The sequence below is a fragment of the Oncorhynchus kisutch genome, linkage group LG19 (genome assembly GCF_002021735.2).
Source record: "Oncorhynchus kisutch isolate 150728-3 linkage group LG19, Okis_V2, whole genome shotgun sequence".
Classification (NCBI taxonomy): Eukaryota; Metazoa; Chordata; class Actinopteri; order Salmoniformes; family Salmonidae; genus Oncorhynchus; species Oncorhynchus kisutch.
The window spans coordinates 9,166,943-9,183,111 of record NC_034192.2 but is presented as its reverse complement, the minus strand read 5'-3'; the positions used below and the strand labels follow the sequence as shown (position 1 = coordinate 9,183,111).

Sequence of the window (16,169 nt, the reverse complement as noted above, 5' to 3'; positions counted from 1 at the left end):
TAGTGGTTCCTACAGTAAGGTAGTGATGTGAAGGTGTTGCTGACCCTGCTGTAGTGGGTCCTACAGTAAGGTAGTGGTGTTGCTGACCCCTGCTGTAGTGGTTCCTACAGTAAGGTAGTGGTGTGAAGGTGTTGTTGCTGTAGTGGTTCCTACAGTAAGGTAGTGATGTGAAGGTGTTGCTGACCCTGCTGTAGTGGTTCCTACAGTAAGGTAGTGGTGTGAAGGTGTTGCTGACCCCTGCTGTAGTGGTTCCTACAGTAAGGTAGTGATGTGAAGGTGTTGTTGACCCTGCTGTAGTGGTTCCTACAGTAAGGTAGTGATGTGAAGGTGTTGCTGACCCTGCTGTAGTGGTTCCTACAGTAAGGTTGTGGTGTTGCTGACCCCTGCTGTAGTGGTTCCTACAGTAAGGTAGTGGTGTGAAGGTGTTGCTGACCCTGCTGTAGTGGTTCCTACAGTAAGGTAGTGATGTGAAGGTGTTGCTGACCCCTGCTGTAGTGGTTCCTACAGTAAGGTAGTGGTGTGAAGGTGTTGCTGACCCCTGCTGTAGTGGTTCCTACAGTAAGGTAGTGGTGTGAAGGTGTTGCTGACCCCTGCTGTAGTGGTTCCTACAGTAAGGTAGTGGTGTGAAGGTGTTGTTGCTGTAGTGGTTCCTACAGTAAGGTAGTGGTGTTGCTGACCCTGCTGTAGTGGTTCCTACGGTAAGGTAGTGGTGTTGCTGACCCTGCTGTAGTGGTTCCTACAGTAAGGTAGTGGTGTTGCTGACCCTGCTGTAGTGGTTCCTACAGTAAGGTAGTGGTGTTGCTGACCCTGCTGTAGTGGTTCCTACAGTAAGGTAGTGGTGTGAAGGTGTTGCTGACCCCTGCTGTAGTGGTTCCTACAGTAAGGTAGTGGTGTGAAGGTGTTGCTGACCCCTGCTGTAGTGGTTCCTACAGTAAGGTAGTGGTGTTGCTGACCCTGCTGTAGTGGTTCCTACAGTAAGGTAGTGGTGATGCTGACCCTGCTGTAGTGGTTCCTACAGTAAGGTAGTGGTGTTGCTGACCCTGCTGTAGTGGTTCCTACCGTAAGGTAGTGGTGTGAAGGTGTTGTTGACCCTGCTGTAGTGGTTCCTACAGTAAGGTAGTGGTGTTGCTGACCCTGCTGTAGTGGTTCCTACAGTAAGGTAGTGGTGTGAAGGTGTTGTTGACCCTGCTGTAGTGGTTCCTACAGTAAGGTAGTGGTGTGAAGGTGTTGCTGACCCTGCTGTAGTGGTACCTACAGTAAGGTAGTGGTGTGAAGGTGTTGCTGACCCCTGCTGTAGTGGTTCCTACAGTAAGGTAGTGGTGTGAAGGTGTTGTTGACCCTGCTGTAGTGGTTCCTACAGTAAGGTAGTGGTGTTGCTGACCCTGCTGTAGTGGTTCCTACAGTAAGGTAGTGGTGTGAAGGTGTTGTTGACCCTGCTGTAGTGGTTCCTACAGTAAGGTAGTGGTGTTGCTGACCCTGCTGTAGTGGTTCCTACCGTAAGGTAGTGGTGTGAAGGTGTTGTTGCTGTAGTGGTTCCTACAGTAAGGTAGTGATGTGAAGGTGTTGCTGACCCTGCTGTAGTGGTTCCTACAGTAAGGTAGTGGTGTGAAGGTGTTGTTGCTGTAGTGGTTCCTACAGTAAGGTAGTGATGTGAAGGTGTTGCTGACCCTGCTGTAGTGGTTCCTACAGTAAGGTAGTGGTGTGAAGGTGTTGCTGACCTCTGCTGTAGTGGTTCCTACAGTAAGGTAGTGATGTGAAGGTGTTGCTGACCCTGCTGTAGTGGTTCCTACAGTAAGGTTGTGGTGTTGCTGACCCCTGCTGTAGTGGTTCCTACAGTAAGGTAGTGGTGTGAAGGTGTTGCTGACCCCTGCTGTAGTGGTTCCTACAGTAAGGTAGTAGTGTGAAGGTGTTGCTGACCCCTGCTGTAGTGGTTCCTACAGTAAGGTCGTGGTGTGAAGGTGTTGTTGACCCCTGCTGTAGTGGTTCCTACAGTAAGGTAGTGGTGTGAAGGTGTTGCTGACCCTGCTGTAGTGGTTCCTACAGTAAGGTAGTGGTGTGAAGGTGTTGTTGACCCTGCTGTAGTGGTTCCTACAGTAAGGTAGTGGTGTTGCTGACCCTGCTGTAGTGGTTCCTACAGTAAGGTAGTGGTGTTGCTGACCCTGCTGTAGTGGTTCCTACAGTAAGGTAGTGGTGTTGCTGACCCTGCTGTAGTGGTTCCTACAGTAAGGTAGTGGTGTGAAGGTGTTGCTGACCCCTGCTGTAGTGGTTCCTACAGTAAGGTAGTGGTGTGAAGGTGTTGCTGACCCCTGCTGTAGTGGTTCCTACAGTAAGGTAGTGGTGTGAAGGTGTTGCTGACCCTGCTGTAGTGGTACCTACAGTAAGGTAGTGGTGTGAAGGTGTTGTTGACCCTGCTGTAGTGGTTCCTACAGTAAGGTAGTGGTGTTGCTGACCCTGCTGTAGTGGTTCCTACAGTAAGGTAGTGGTGTGAAGGTGTTGTTGACCCTGCTGTAGTGGTTCCTACAGTAAGGTAGTGGTGTGAAGGTGTTGCTGACCCTGCTGTAGTGGTACCTACAGTAAGGTAGTGGTGTGAAGGTGTTGCTGACCCCTGCTGTAGTGGTTCCTACAGTAAGGTAGTGGTGTGAAGGTGTTGTTGACCCTGCTGTAGTGGTTCCTACAGTAAGGTAGTGGTGTTGCTGACCCTGCTGTAGTGGTTCCTACAGTAAGGTAGTGGTGTGAAGGTGTTGTTGACCCTGCTGTAGTGGTTCCTACAGTAAGGTAGTGGTGTTGCTGACCCTGCTGTAGTGGTTCCTACAGTAAGGTAGTGGTGTGAAGGTGTTGTTGACCCCTGCTGTAGTGGTTCCTACAGTAAGGTAGTGGTGTTGCTGACCCTGCTGTAGTGGTTCCTACCATAAGGTAGTGGTGTGAAGGTGTTGTTGCTGTAGTGGTTCCTACAGTAAGGTAGTGATGTGAAGGTGTTGCTGACCCTGCTGTAGTGGGTCCTACAGTAAGGTAGTGGTGTTGCTGACCCCTGCTGTAGTGGTTCCTACAGTAAGGTAGTGGTGTGAAGGTGTTGCTGACCCTGCTGTAGTGGGTCCTACAGTAAGGTAGTGGTGTTGTTGACCCTGCTGTAGTGGTTCCTACAGTAAGGTAGTGGTGTTGCTGACCCTGCTGTAGTGGTTCCTACAGTAAGGTAGTGGTGTGAAGGTGTTGTTGACCCCTGCTGTAGTGGTTCCTACAGTAAGGTAGTGGTGTTGCTGACCCTGCTGTAGTGGTTCCTACCATAAGGTAGTGGTGTGAAGGTGTTGTTGCTGTAGTGGTTCCTACAGTAAGGTAGTGATGTGAAGGTGTTGCTGACCCTGCTGTAGTGGGTCCTACAGTAAGGTAGTGGTGTTGCTGACCCCTGCTGTAGTGGTTCCTACAGTAAGGTAGTGGTGTGAAGGTGTTGTTGCTGTAGTGGTTCCTACAGTAAGGTAGTGATGTGAAGGTGTTGCTGACCTTGCTGTAGTGGTTCCTACAGTAAGGTAGTGGTGTGAAGGTGTTGCTGACCCCTGCTGTAGTGGTTCCTACAGTAAGGTAGTGATGTGAAGGTGTTGTTGACCCTGCTGTAGTGGTTCCTACAGTAAGGTAGTGATGTGAAGGTGTTGCTGACCCTGCTGTAGTGGTTCCTACAGTAAGGTTGTGGTGTTGCTGACCCCTGCTGTAGTGGTTCCTACAGTAAGGTAGTGGTGTGAAGGTGTTGCTGACCCTGCTGTAGTGGTTCCTACAGTAAGGTAGTGATGTGAAGGTGTTGCTGACCCCTGCTGTAGTGGTTCCTACAGTAAGGTAGTGGTGTGAAGGTGTTGCTGACCCCTGCTGTAGTGGTTCCTACAGTAAGGTAGTGGTGTGAAGGTGTTGTTGCTGTAGTGGTTCCTACAGTAAGGTAGTGGTGTGAAGGTGTTGCTGACCCTGCTGTAGTGGTTCCTACAGTAAGGTAGTGGTGTGAAGGTGTTGTTGATGTAGTGGCTCCTACAGTAAGGTAGTGGTGTGAAGGTGTTGACCCTGCTGTAGTGGTTCCTACAGTAAGGTAGTGGTGTGAAGGTGTTGCTGACCCTGCTGTAGTGGTTCCTACAGTAAGGTAGTGGTGTGAAGGTGTTGTTGACCCTGCTGTAGTGGTTCCTACAGTAAGGTAGTGGTGTTGCTGACCCTGCTGTAGTGGTTCCTACAGTAAGGTAGTGGTGTTGCTGACCCTGCTGTAGTGGTTCCTACAGTAAGGTAGTGGTGTTGCTGACCCCTGCTGTAGTGGTTCCTACAGTAAGGTCGTGGTGTGAAGGTGTTGTTGACCCCTGCTGTAGTGGTTCCTACAGTAAGGTAGTGGTGTGAAGGTGTTGCTGACCCTGCTGTAGTGGTTCCTACAGTAAGGTAGTGATGTGAAGGTGTTGCTGACCCTGCTGTAGTGGTTCCTACAGTAAGGTAGTGGTGTGAAGGTGTTGCTGACCCTGCTGTAGTGGTTCCTACAGTAAGGTAGTGATGTGAAGGTGTTGCTGACCCTGCTGTAGTGGTTCCTACAGTAAGGTAGTGGTGTGAAGGTGTTGCTGACCCTGCTGTAGTGGTTCCTACAGTAAGGTAGTGGTGTGAAGGTGTTGCTGACCCTGCTGTAGTGGTTCCTGCCATAAGGTAGTGGTGTGAAGGTGTTGTTGACCCTGCTGTAGTGGTTCCTACAGTAAGGTAGTGGTGTTGCTGACCCTGCTGTAGTGGTTCCTACAGTAAGGTAGTGGTGTTGCTGACCCTGCTGTAGTGGTTCCTACAGTAAGGTAGTGGTGTTGCTGACCCTGCTGTAGTGGTTCCTACCGTAAGGTAGTGGTGTGAAGGTGTTGTTGACCCTTCTCTAGTGGTTCCTACAGTAAGGTAGTGGTGTTGTTGACCCTGCTGTAGTGGTTCCTACAGTAAGGTAGTGGTGTTGCTGACCCTGCTGTAGTGGTTCCTACAGTAAGGTAGTGGTGTGAAGGTGTTGTTGACCCTGCTGTAGTGGTTCCTACAGTAAGGTAGTGGTGTGAAGGTGTTGCTGACCCTGCTGTAGTGGTTCCTACAGTAAGGTAGTGGTGTTGCTGACCCTGCTGTAGTGGTTCCTACAGTAAGGTAGTGGTGTTGCTGACCCTGCTGTAGTGGTTCCTACAGTAAGGTAGTGGTGTTGCTGACCCTGCTGTAGTGGTTCCTACCGTAAGGTAGTGGTGTGAAGGTGTTGTTGACCCTGCTGTAGTGGTTCCTACAGTAAGGTAGTGGTGTGAAGGTGTTGCTGACCCTGCTGTAGTGGTTCCTACAGTAAGGTAGTGGTGTGAAGGTGTTGCTGACCCTGCTGTAGTGGTTCCTGCCATAAGGTAGTGGTGTGAAGGTGTTGTTGACCCTGCTGTAGTGGTTCCTACAGTAAGGTAGTGGTGTTGCTGACCCTGCTGTAGTGGTTCCTACAGTAAGGTAGTGGTGTTGCTGACCCTGCTGTAGTGGTTCCTACAGTAAGGTAGTGGTGTTGCTGACCCTGCTGTAGTGGTTCCTACCGTAAGGTAGTGGTGTGAAGGTGTTGTTGACCCTTCTCTAGTGGTTCCTACAGTAAGGTAGTGGTGTTGTTGACCCTGCTGTAGTGGTTCCTACAGTAAGGTAGTGGTGTTGCTGACCCTGCTGTAGTGGTTCCTACAGTAAGGTAGTGGTGTGAAGGTGTTGTTGACCCTGCTGTAGTGGTTCCTACAGTAAGGTAGTGGTGTGAAGGTGTTGCTGACCCTGCTGTAGTGGTTCCTACAGTAAGGTAGTGGTGTTGCTGACCCTGCTGTAGTGGTTCCTACAGTAAGGTAGTGGTGTTGCTGACCCTGCTGTAGTGGTTCCTACAGTAAGGTAGTGGTGTTGCTGACCCTGCTGTAGTGGTTCCTACCGTAAGGTAGTGGTGTGAAGGTGTTGTTGACCCTGCTGTAGTGGTTCCTACAGTAAGGTAGTGGTGTTGTTGACCCTGCTGTAGTGGTTCCTACAGTAAGGTAGTGGTGTTGCTGACCCTGCTGTAGTGGTTCCTACAGTAAGGTAGTGGTGTGAAGGTGTTGTTGACCCCTGCTGTAGTGGTTCCTACAGTAAGGTAGTGGTGTTGCTGACCCTGCTGTAGTGGTTCCTACCATAAGGTAGTGGTGTGAAGGTGTTGTTGCTGTAGTGGTTCCTACAGTAAGGTAGTGATGTGAAGGTGTTGCTGACCCTGCTGTAGTGGGTCCTACAGTAAGGTAGTGGTGTTGCTGACCCCTGCTGTAGTGGTTCCTACAGTAAGGTAGTGGTGTGAAGGTGTTGCTGACCCTGCTGTAGTGGGTCCTACAGTAAGGTAGTGGTGTTGTTGACCCTGCTGTAGTGGTTCCTACAGTAAGGTAGTGGTGTTGCTGACCCTGCTGTAGTGGTTCCTACAGTAAGGTAGTGGTGTGAAGGTGTTGTTGACCCCTGCTGTAGTGGTTCCTACAGTAAGGTAGTGGTGTTGCTGACCCTGCTGTAGTGGTTCCTACCATAAGGTAGTGGTGTGAAGGTGTTGTTGCTGTAGTGGTTCCTACAGTAAGGTAGTGATGTGAAGGTGTTGCTGACCCTGCTGTAGTGGGTCCTACAGTAAGGTAGTGGTGTTGCTGACCCCTGCTGTAGTGGTTCCCACAGTAAGGTAGTGGTGTGAAGGTGTTGTTGCTGTAGTGGTTCCTACAGTAAGGTAGTGATGTGAAGGTGTTGCTGACCTTGCTGTAGTGGTTCCTACAGTAAGGTAGTGGTGTGAAGGTGTTGCTGACCCCTGCTGTAGTGGTTCCTACAGTAAGGTAGTGATGTGAAGGTGTTGTTGACCCTGCTGTAGTGGTTCCTACAGTAAGGTAGTGATGTGAAGGTGTTGCTGACCCTGCTGTAGTGGTTCCTACAGTAAGGTTGTGGTGTTGCTGACCCCTGCTGTAGTGGTTCCTACAGTAAGGTAGTGGTGTGAAGGTGTTGCTGACCCTGCTGTAGTGGTTCCTACAGTAAGGTAGTGATGTGAAGGTGTTGCTGACCCCTGCTGTAGTGGTTCCTACAGTAAGATAGTGGTGTGAAGGTGTTGCTGACCCCTGCTGTAGTGGTTCCTACAGTAAGGTAGTGGTGTGAAGGTGTTGTTGCTGTAGTGGTTCCTACAGTAAGGTAGTGGTGTGAAGGTGTTGCTGACCCTGCTGTAGTGGTTCCTACAGTAAGGTAGTGGTGTGAAGGTGTTGTTGATGTAGTGGCTCCTACAGTAAGGTAGTGGTGTGAAGGTGTTGACCCTGCTGTAGTGGTTCCTACAGTAAGGTAGTGGTGTGAAGGTGTTGCTGACCCTGCTGTAGTGGTTCCTACAGTAAGGTAGTGGTGTGAAGGTGTTGTTGACCCTGCTGTAGTGGTTCCTACAGTAAGGTAGTGGTGTTGCTGACCCTGCTGTAGTGGTTCCTACAGTAAGGTAGTGGTGTTGCTGACCCTGCTGTAGTGGTTCCTACAGTAAGGTAGTGGTGTTGCTGACCCTGCTGTAGTGGTTCCTACAGTAAGGTAGTGGTGTGAAGGTGTTGCTGACCCCTGCTGTAGTGGTTCCTACAGTAAGGTAGTGGTGTGAAGGTGTTGCTGACCCCTGCTGTAGTGGTTCCTACAGTAAGGTAGTGGTGTTGCTGACCCTGCTGTAGTGGTTCCTACAGTAAGGTAGTGGTGATGCTGACCCTGCTGTAGTGGTTCCTACAGTAAGGTAGTGGTGTTGCTGACCCTGCTGTAGTGGTTCCTACCGTAAGGTAGTGGTGTGAAGGTGTTGTTGACCCTGCTGTAGTGGTTCCTACAGTAAGGTAGTGGTGTTGCTGACCCTGCTGTAGTGGTTCCTACAGTAAGGTAGTGGTGTGAAGGTGTTGTTGACCCTGCTGTAGTGGTTCCTACAGTAAGGTAGTGGTGTGAAGGTGTTGCTGACCCTGCTGTAGTGGTACCTACAGTAAGGTAGTGGTGTGAAGGTGTTGCTGACCCCTGCTGTAGTGGTTCCTACAGTAAGGTAGTGGTGTGAAGGTGTTGTTGACCCTGCTGTAGTGGTTCCTACAGTAAGGTAGTGGTGTTGCTGACCCTGCTGTAGTGGTTCCTACAGTAAGGTAGTGGTGTGAAGGTGTTGTTGACCCTGCTGTAGTGGTTCCTACAGTAAGGTAGTGGTGTTGCTGACCCTGCTGTAGTGGTTCCTACAGTAAGGTAGTGGTGTGAAGGTGTTGTTGACCCTGCTGTAGTGGTTCCTACAGTAAGGTAGTGGTGTTGCTGACCCTGCTGTAGTGGTTCCTACCGTAAGGTAGTGGTGTGAAGGTGTTGTTGCTGTAGTGGTTCCTACAGTAAGGTAGTGATGTGAAGGTGTTGCTGACCCTGCTGTAGTGGTTCCTACAGTAAGGTAGTGGTGTGAAGGTGTTGTTGCTGTAGTGGTTCCTACAGTAAGGTAGTGATGTGAAGGTGTTGCTGACCCTGCTGTAGTGGTTCCTACAGTAAGGTAGTGGTGTGAAGGTGTTGCTGACCTCTGCTGTAGTGGTTCCTACAGTAAGGTAGTGATGTGAAGGTGTTGCTGACCCTGCTGTAGTGGTTCCTACAGTAAGGTTGTGGTGTTGCTGACCCCTGCTGTAGTGGTTCCTACAGTAAGGTAGTGGTGTGAAGGTGTTGCTGACCCCTGCTGTAGTGGTTCCTACAGTAAGGTAGTAGTGTGAAGGTGTTGCTGACCCCTGCTGTAGTGGTTCCTACAGTAAGGTAGTGGTGTGAAGGTGTTGTTGCTGTAGTGGCTCCTACAGTAAGGTAGTGGTGTGAAGGTGTTGTTGACCCTGCTGTAGTGGTTCCTACAGTAAGGTAGTGGTGTGAAGGTGTTGCTGACCCTGCTGTAGTGGTTCCTACAGTAAGGTAGTGGTGTGAAGGTGTTGCTGACCCCTGCTGTAGTGGTTCCTACAGTAAGGTAGTGGTGTGAAGGTGTTGTTGCTGTAGTGGTTCCTACAGTAAGGTAGTGGTGTGAGGGAGTTTTAACAGTAACACTCACAAGCCTCTCACAAGCCTGTGTTACAAACCTGCTGCTTCCGTAGAACAGATCTGACTGTACAACGGTTTGGTTTGTTTAACTCACATGGTTTCAGTGTTGTTGGGGAGAAGAGAGAAAAAACATAGCCGTGTTTGTATTTTCTGTAAAACACTACGCACTTTTACAACCCTTTTCATTCATCACTAATTAGCCACCGACTGAGTCGAAAAGGTTCAAGCTTTGCTCTACTCTAGATTCGTTTTTCGCTCTCTGTCTTCTGCCTGCTTGCTTTCTCTTTGTCTCCCCCTTCAAATCCCCTCTTGTTCTTGGCTTCACTTTCTCAGTTTTGGCTTTCACTCATATACCAAATTCATCCTAAAGAAATCTCCTTGATACATTGACCCACTGAGTATATTCTGAATCCAATCTCATTCTCTCTCCCCCTCTCTCTCTCTCCTTCCCTCCCTCATCACACTTCCATCTGCCTCTCATACCATTCCCTCTCTCCCTCATTTATTTGAACAGGATTGGATGTATCAGCCATGTGGTGATGACATGGTTGTAGATCGCTGTAGACAGCAGCTCTTCATCCAACCAGAGATGGAAGCATCACACCAGACCCAACTAACTAATCACAGCTAGATCGAACGACATGACAACCTCCGAGCACAGATGCCGTTAAACCAAACCCGACTTATCAAATTCAGAGCCAAGTTAAATCAGATATGTCAAACTCCGAGAGAGTACAGGTATATCAGACCTGACATGTCAAACTCAGAGCAAAGTTAAATCAGACCTGACGTGTCAAAATCACATCAAATCTAAATTAAACTCCGAGCACAGGTACTGTATATCAGACCTGACGTGTCAAACTCAGAGAAAAGTTTAATCAGACCAAACCTGACAACCTCTGAGGATGATTCATATCCAGGCAGGATCACAGGGGGCTGGTAAAGACGGCAGACCTGGTCCAACGTTTCTACTCGGAGGTGACACTTGATACACGGATGATAGGTACCGACTCAGAGCTCAGATGAGTACTGCGATCCCTAACTGCTGAGGTGTTATTCCTGGTTCTACCAAGTTAAGCCAATGTCATAAGTGGAGTGAGGTGACCTTTCACCTCTGTATCCGTGGTAACAGAGCCTGATATGAGAAGGTGCCTTGCTGCAGAAGAGACAGGGGAGAATCATTTCACACCTGCTGCAGGTGAAGGGAGAGGTAAGGGGTAAAGGTGAGAGGAGAGGTGGGGAGGAGAGATGAGGTGTGAGGGGGGAGGAGAACAAGGGTGAGATGGAAGAAAAGAGAAGAGCGATGAGGGGAGGATGAGAGGCAGAAGACTGAAGTGAAAGATGGTTCTGATGGGTGGGTGTTTTTCTCCTCTCTTCTCAATTCAACAGCCTGTTAGCACTGAAACTAATAACATTACGTGTGCCGTGACTCAGCAATAAACACAATTATCAAACTTAAGAACTGCTCTACTTTCCTGCACACACACATAACTCACAACACATTTAAATCCATAACTCACACGCCCTCCTTCGACAGACTGATATAACTCCAGCTGATTAATTTGGCCAGGACTGCATAGTGGCACGTTGGCCTTGCTGTAACGTTAGAGTAACATTATGTAAACGTTAGCTGAACGCTACGAGCCAGGTCCCATTCCCTCTCCTGTCGTCCGTCTTAATGGAAGTCTAATTGGAGTAATGAGGGCTTATAACGTGTGTGAGTGTGTAAGCTAAAACAGTCACCCCCTGCCCCATTCCTCAGTGCTGAGTCAGTCTGAGGGTACGGCAGGTCAGGTCAGTGAGCGAGACAGACAGTCAAAGAGAGAGACAGAAGGAGAGAGAAGAGACACAAAGAGGGTGATAAGAAGAGACAGTAAGAAGTAGAAGGGGGGAAAGAGAATGACAGGAATTAAGATCAAGAAATAAGACTAGATGAATGGAGGAGAGAGAGAGAGAGAGAGAGAGAACTTACAGCTGCATGATCAGGTAGAGGTGGTTGGAACTCTCATAGATGTCTTCCAAAGCTACTATGTTCTCATGCTTGATTCTGGAGGGACAGAAAACACAGACAATGTTAGTATATTAGTCATGTACAACTATAACCCTTTAAACAGATCCCAGACCATCTGCATCCCCCTTTACCTCCGCTCTAGAGTCATCTCAAACATTTACTAAACATAGGCTCTCTCCCTCCGTCTCTCCCTCCCTCCAACACCATACTCAGGCCTTGCCATGGTAACTGCTCCATGGTGAAAGTGTATAATGTGTACACATGGGACATGCTTGTGCTGCTGTGGTGGTGGTCAGTGTGTGTGTGTGTGTGTGTATGCATGTGTGCCTCATGACCCATTTGCCGATGATGTTATTGCAAAGGGGAATAGGGGTGGCAGGGTAGCCTAGTGGTTAGAGCGTTGGACTAGTAACCGGAAGGTTGCAAGTTCAAACCCCTGAGCTCACAAAGTACAAATCTGTCGTTCTGCCCCTGAACAAGCAGTTAACCCACTGTTCCTAGGCCGTCATTGAAAATAAGAATTTGTTCTTAACTGACTTGCCTAGTTAAATAAAGGTAAAATAAAAAATAATACTGTACACACCTGTCGCGCACACACACAGGAAGCGTGAGCAGGTGGGGAGTTCAGTACGTACATTAGGAGTGTGTGAGATCTCTGAGCTCGTAGCGAGCGGTGGAGAGTAGAGATATGAGTCATAGACAGTCTGAGGAAAGATGGCTGAGATGAGATCACCAGGGAGGAGAATGTGTTTAAAGTCTCTCTGGGATCGTGGAAGGGTAAAGCAGATATGAACCTAAGAGTAGAGATAGAGGATTCCTGATCCCCTTTCATTACATGACAAATCCTTCCACAGTTAATGCCTTATTATTTGACAACTGATTATTTGTGTCTTAGAGAAGGCTGTGTGTGTGTGTGTGTGTGTATGTGAATCCCTGTTGAGCGGCAGAATCCAAATAAACTAGTAGGCGACAGAGTGGGCAGAGACTGTGGCACGACACTATACCCCAACTTAACATAAAGCGAGAGAGCCTGATTATAGCTTTGTGAATGTGTGTGTACTAGTTCTCTATTTTTGACGCATGTGTGTTTCTGAATGTGTGTACACACATGACCACTTTTAGTGTATACATATATATTACAAAAGTATGTGGACACTTGCTCGTCAAACATTTCCTTCCAAAATGATGGGCATTAATATGGAGTTGGTCCCCCCTTTGCTGCTATAACAGCCTCCACTCTTCTGGGAAGACTTTCCACTAGATGTTGGTACATTGCTGCGGGGACTTGCTTCCATCCAGCCACAAGAGCATTAGTGAGGTTGGGCATGGATGTTGGGCGATTAGGCCTGGCTCGCAGTTGGTGTTCCAATTCATCCCAAATGTGTTCGATGGTGTTGAGGTCAGGGCTCTGTGCAGGCCAGTCAAGTTCTTCCACACCGATCGACAAACCATTTCTGTATGGATCTCGCTTTGTGCACGGGGTCATTGTCATGCTGAAACAGGGAAGGTCCTTCTTCAAACTGTTGCCACAAAGTTGGAAGCACAGAATAATCTAGAATGCTTATGCTGTAGCATTAAGATTAATCCTTCACTGGAACTAAGAGGCCTAGCCGAACCATGACAAAACAGCTCAGGCCATTATTCCTCCTCCACCAAATTTTACAGTTGACACTATGAATTGGGGCAGGTAGTGTTCTCCTGGCATCCACCAATCCCAGATTACTCCGTCGGACTGACAGATGGTGAAGCGTGATTCAACACTCCAGGGAACGCGTTTCCACTGCTCCAGATCTCAATGGCGGCGAGCTTTACACCACTCCAGCCGAAGCTTGGCATTGCGCATGGTGATGTTGTTATGTTTGTGTGAGGCTGCTCTGCCATGGAAACCCATTTCATGAAGCTTCCGACAAACCGTTCTTGTGCTGATGTTGCCGCCAGAGGCAGTTTGGAACTCGGTAGGGAGTATTGCAACCGAGGACAGACGATTTCCACACGCTACGCGCTTCAGCACTCGCCGGCCCCATTCTGTGAGCTTGTGTGGCCTACCACTTGGCTGCTGAGACGTTTCTGCTCCTAGACATTTCCACTTCACAATAACAGCATTTACAGTTGACCGAGGCAGCTCTAGCAGGGCGGAAATTTTACGAACTGACATGTTGGAAATGTGGCATCCTATGACGGTGCCACATTGAAGTTGACCGAGTTCTTCAGTAAGGCCATTCTACTGCCAATGTTTGTCTATGGAGATTGCATGGCGGTGTGCTTGATCTTACGCACCTGTCAGCAACGCGTGTGGCTGAAACAGACAAATCCACTCATTTGAAGGGATGTCCACACACTTTTGTATAAATAGTACACATGTGAATGACAATGTTTGGATACAAAGCATTGACCCTGAGGAGGTGTGTCTTGTGACCTATGCAGGCCATATTAGTCTGTCAATCAGCTGGTTGCCAGGAGATGCTGAGAGTGGCAAAAACCCGACGATCAAACATGGAAGGCGTCAGAGGCTAGGAAACACCCCCCCTCCACTGACTGGATCACTGTGACAACACTTATCCCGCATGAATATTGTCAGGGTCAGTGGTGTCTCTCCTGTCCCTAGGGAACAAGCATGGTATACTGCAATAATAACACCAACACATACTGTAGCTGCCTACTTCTGGACAGTGAGTGACTGAGTGAGTGAAACCTTGTGGAACTACTGAGCATTGGGCCAGATCCAAGGTGATATCTGAACACACACACACACGTCCAAGTCCAAGTCCAAGTCCAAGCAGTGGAGAGGGATTACTGTTTATCCAGTGACGTGGAGATGCATATCTTTGGTTTTATCCCCTGGTGTGTGTGTGTGTGTGTTCATACAGGTCTCTACTCAGCTACCTGACAATATGTTTGAATAATATGTGTAAAATACATAATGTGTTCCTCACTGAAAGAAAAGATTAGAAGGTACATTCAGTTCAGTATCAGTGCTTAGGACACAAGGTCGCTAAGCAAAGAAATAGAAGACAGAGAGGGTGTTTTCTATAGTCGCTACCTACCTTAATCTCCTGTTCTGTCAGTGTGAGACTGTGGACGGTGACCTAAAGATAACAGTGAATGGGGAGTAGTGGGAGGGATGCGAGCGTGATGCGCGGTGGTGAAGGGTGGCAGTGTTTCCGTTCGGTCGCCAGGGTAACAGGTGTTAGGGAGGAGAAGGTAGGTGGGAGACTTACTTGCGGAGCACGTTGATCTCGTTCTCGATGCTGCTCTCTTTCCCCTTCAGGGCCTTCTTGGGGATACACTTCACAGCAAACATCTTCCCTGTAGACCTCTCCTGGGCCAACAACACCTCAGAGAACGCCCCGCTAAAGAGAGAGAGAAAGAAAATATTTGATTAATCAATTAGCAAATTGTGTAAGACAGTTCAACACAAGTACAGATACTAAACACATACATGAAACAGCAAAACAAGTTAACAATCTTTCCATGAGAGAGCGAGAGAGGTGGCAGAGGGGAGCTAGAGAGATTTATGAAGCGTAGTTCATTAATGCAGTCTCAGCTCCATGAATCTCATTGTTCTCTGTCCAGCTCATCTGAAACCCTCCAAACCACTCACTCACTATATCACCATCTCCAACACACTTCACAGCCACTCAGCTATCCCTCTTTCGCTCTCTCCATCGCTGTCTCCCCCTCTCTCGTTTCTCTTTATTTATCACTCTCTCGTTGTCCTTCACTCATTGTTTCATGTTCAATCGCTCTATAATATGCTTGATCTCCTCCTTATCCTTTGTCCCAGTTCCCTTGGTCTCTCTCGCTCTCCCTTTCTCCGCAGTTCATGTTTATTCTTACTATGTTCTCTCCTCCATATATCGGCTCCCTTCTTCCCACTTCCTCTCCTTCTCTCCCTGCCCCTCCCTCACCTTGTTTTCCTGCTGCGTTCTTCTTGTTAGCTCGGTAGGAAATCAAATTTCATATCTGGTTTGCTTTCATTCATCAGCTGACTAATGGTCCATGCTGCTATGTCAATCAGCAATGAAGGAACGAGGGGAGAGACAGGGTACACATCCTCCCTCTTCCTCTCCACTATTATTCTACTCTTCCGTTCTCCGCCTCTCCTCTTCCCGCTCTCGTCGCTCCTGCCTTTGGGACATGGTACTGGTTATGAATTAATTCATACTTCCTTTCCTCCCTCCTTTCTGTCCTTCTATTTCACTCTGCTGATGGCCTTTACATAAGGCACAACAAGCATGACAACGGCCCTTCTTTGGACACTGTTAACAACCCTCCAGGCAAGCTTCAATGCCATACAACTCTCCTTCCGTGGCCTCCAATTGCTCTTAAATACAAGTAAAACTAAATTAATGCTCTTCAACCGATCGCTACCTGCACCTACCCGCCTGTCCAACATCACTACTCTGGACGGCTCTGACTTAGAATACGTGGACAACTACAAATACTTAGGTCTCTGGTTAGACTGTAAACTCTCCTTCCAGACCCATATCAAACATCTCCAATCCAAAGTTAAATCTAGAATTGGCTTCCTATTTCGCAACAAAGCATCCTTCACTCATGCTGCCAAACATACCCTTGTAAAACTGACCATCCTACCAATCCTCGACTTTGGCGATGTCATTTACAAAATAGCCTCCAATACCCTACTCAACAAATTGGATGCAGTCTATCACAGTGCAATCCGTTTTGTCACCAAAGCCCCATATACTACCCACCATTGCGACCTGTACGCTCTTGTTGGCTGGCCCTCGCTTCATACTCGTCGCCAAACCCACTGGCTCCATGTAAGACCCTGCTAGGTAAAGTCCCCCATTATCTCAGCTCGCTGGTCACCATAGCATCTCCCACCTGTAGCACGCGCTCCAGCAGGTATATCTCTCTAGTCAACCCCAAAACCAATTCTTTCTTTGGCCGCCTCTCCTTCCAGTTCTCTGCTGCCAATGACTGGAACGAACTACAAAAAAATCTCTGAAACTGGAAACACTTATCTCCCTCACTAGCTTTAAGCACCAACTGTCAGAGCAGCTCACAGATTACTGCACCTGTACATAGCCCACCTATAATTTAGCCCAAACAACTACCTCTTTCCCAACTGTATTTAATTAAATTATTTATTTTGCTCCTTTGCACCCCATTATTTTTATTTCTACTTTGCACATTCTTCCAT

At 48.4% G+C, this 16,169-nt stretch overlaps 1 protein-coding gene across 1 annotated transcript in view; it reads right to left on the bottom strand.

Annotated features, from left to right (window-relative positions):
* Positions 1-16,169, bottom strand: part of LOC109864506 (calcium/calmodulin-dependent protein kinase type 1D) — a 78,180-nt gene that overhangs the window by 17,625 nt on the left and 44,386 nt on the right. The window contains exons 2-3 of the mRNA XM_020452354.2: positions 14,221-14,352; positions 10,964-11,038 (exon numbers count right to left, since the gene is read on the bottom strand). Of these exons, the coding sequence (XP_020307943.1) occupies positions 10,964-11,038; positions 14,221-14,352 (207 nt within the window). The remainder of the gene's footprint in view (positions 1-10,963; positions 11,039-14,220; positions 14,353-16,169) is intronic.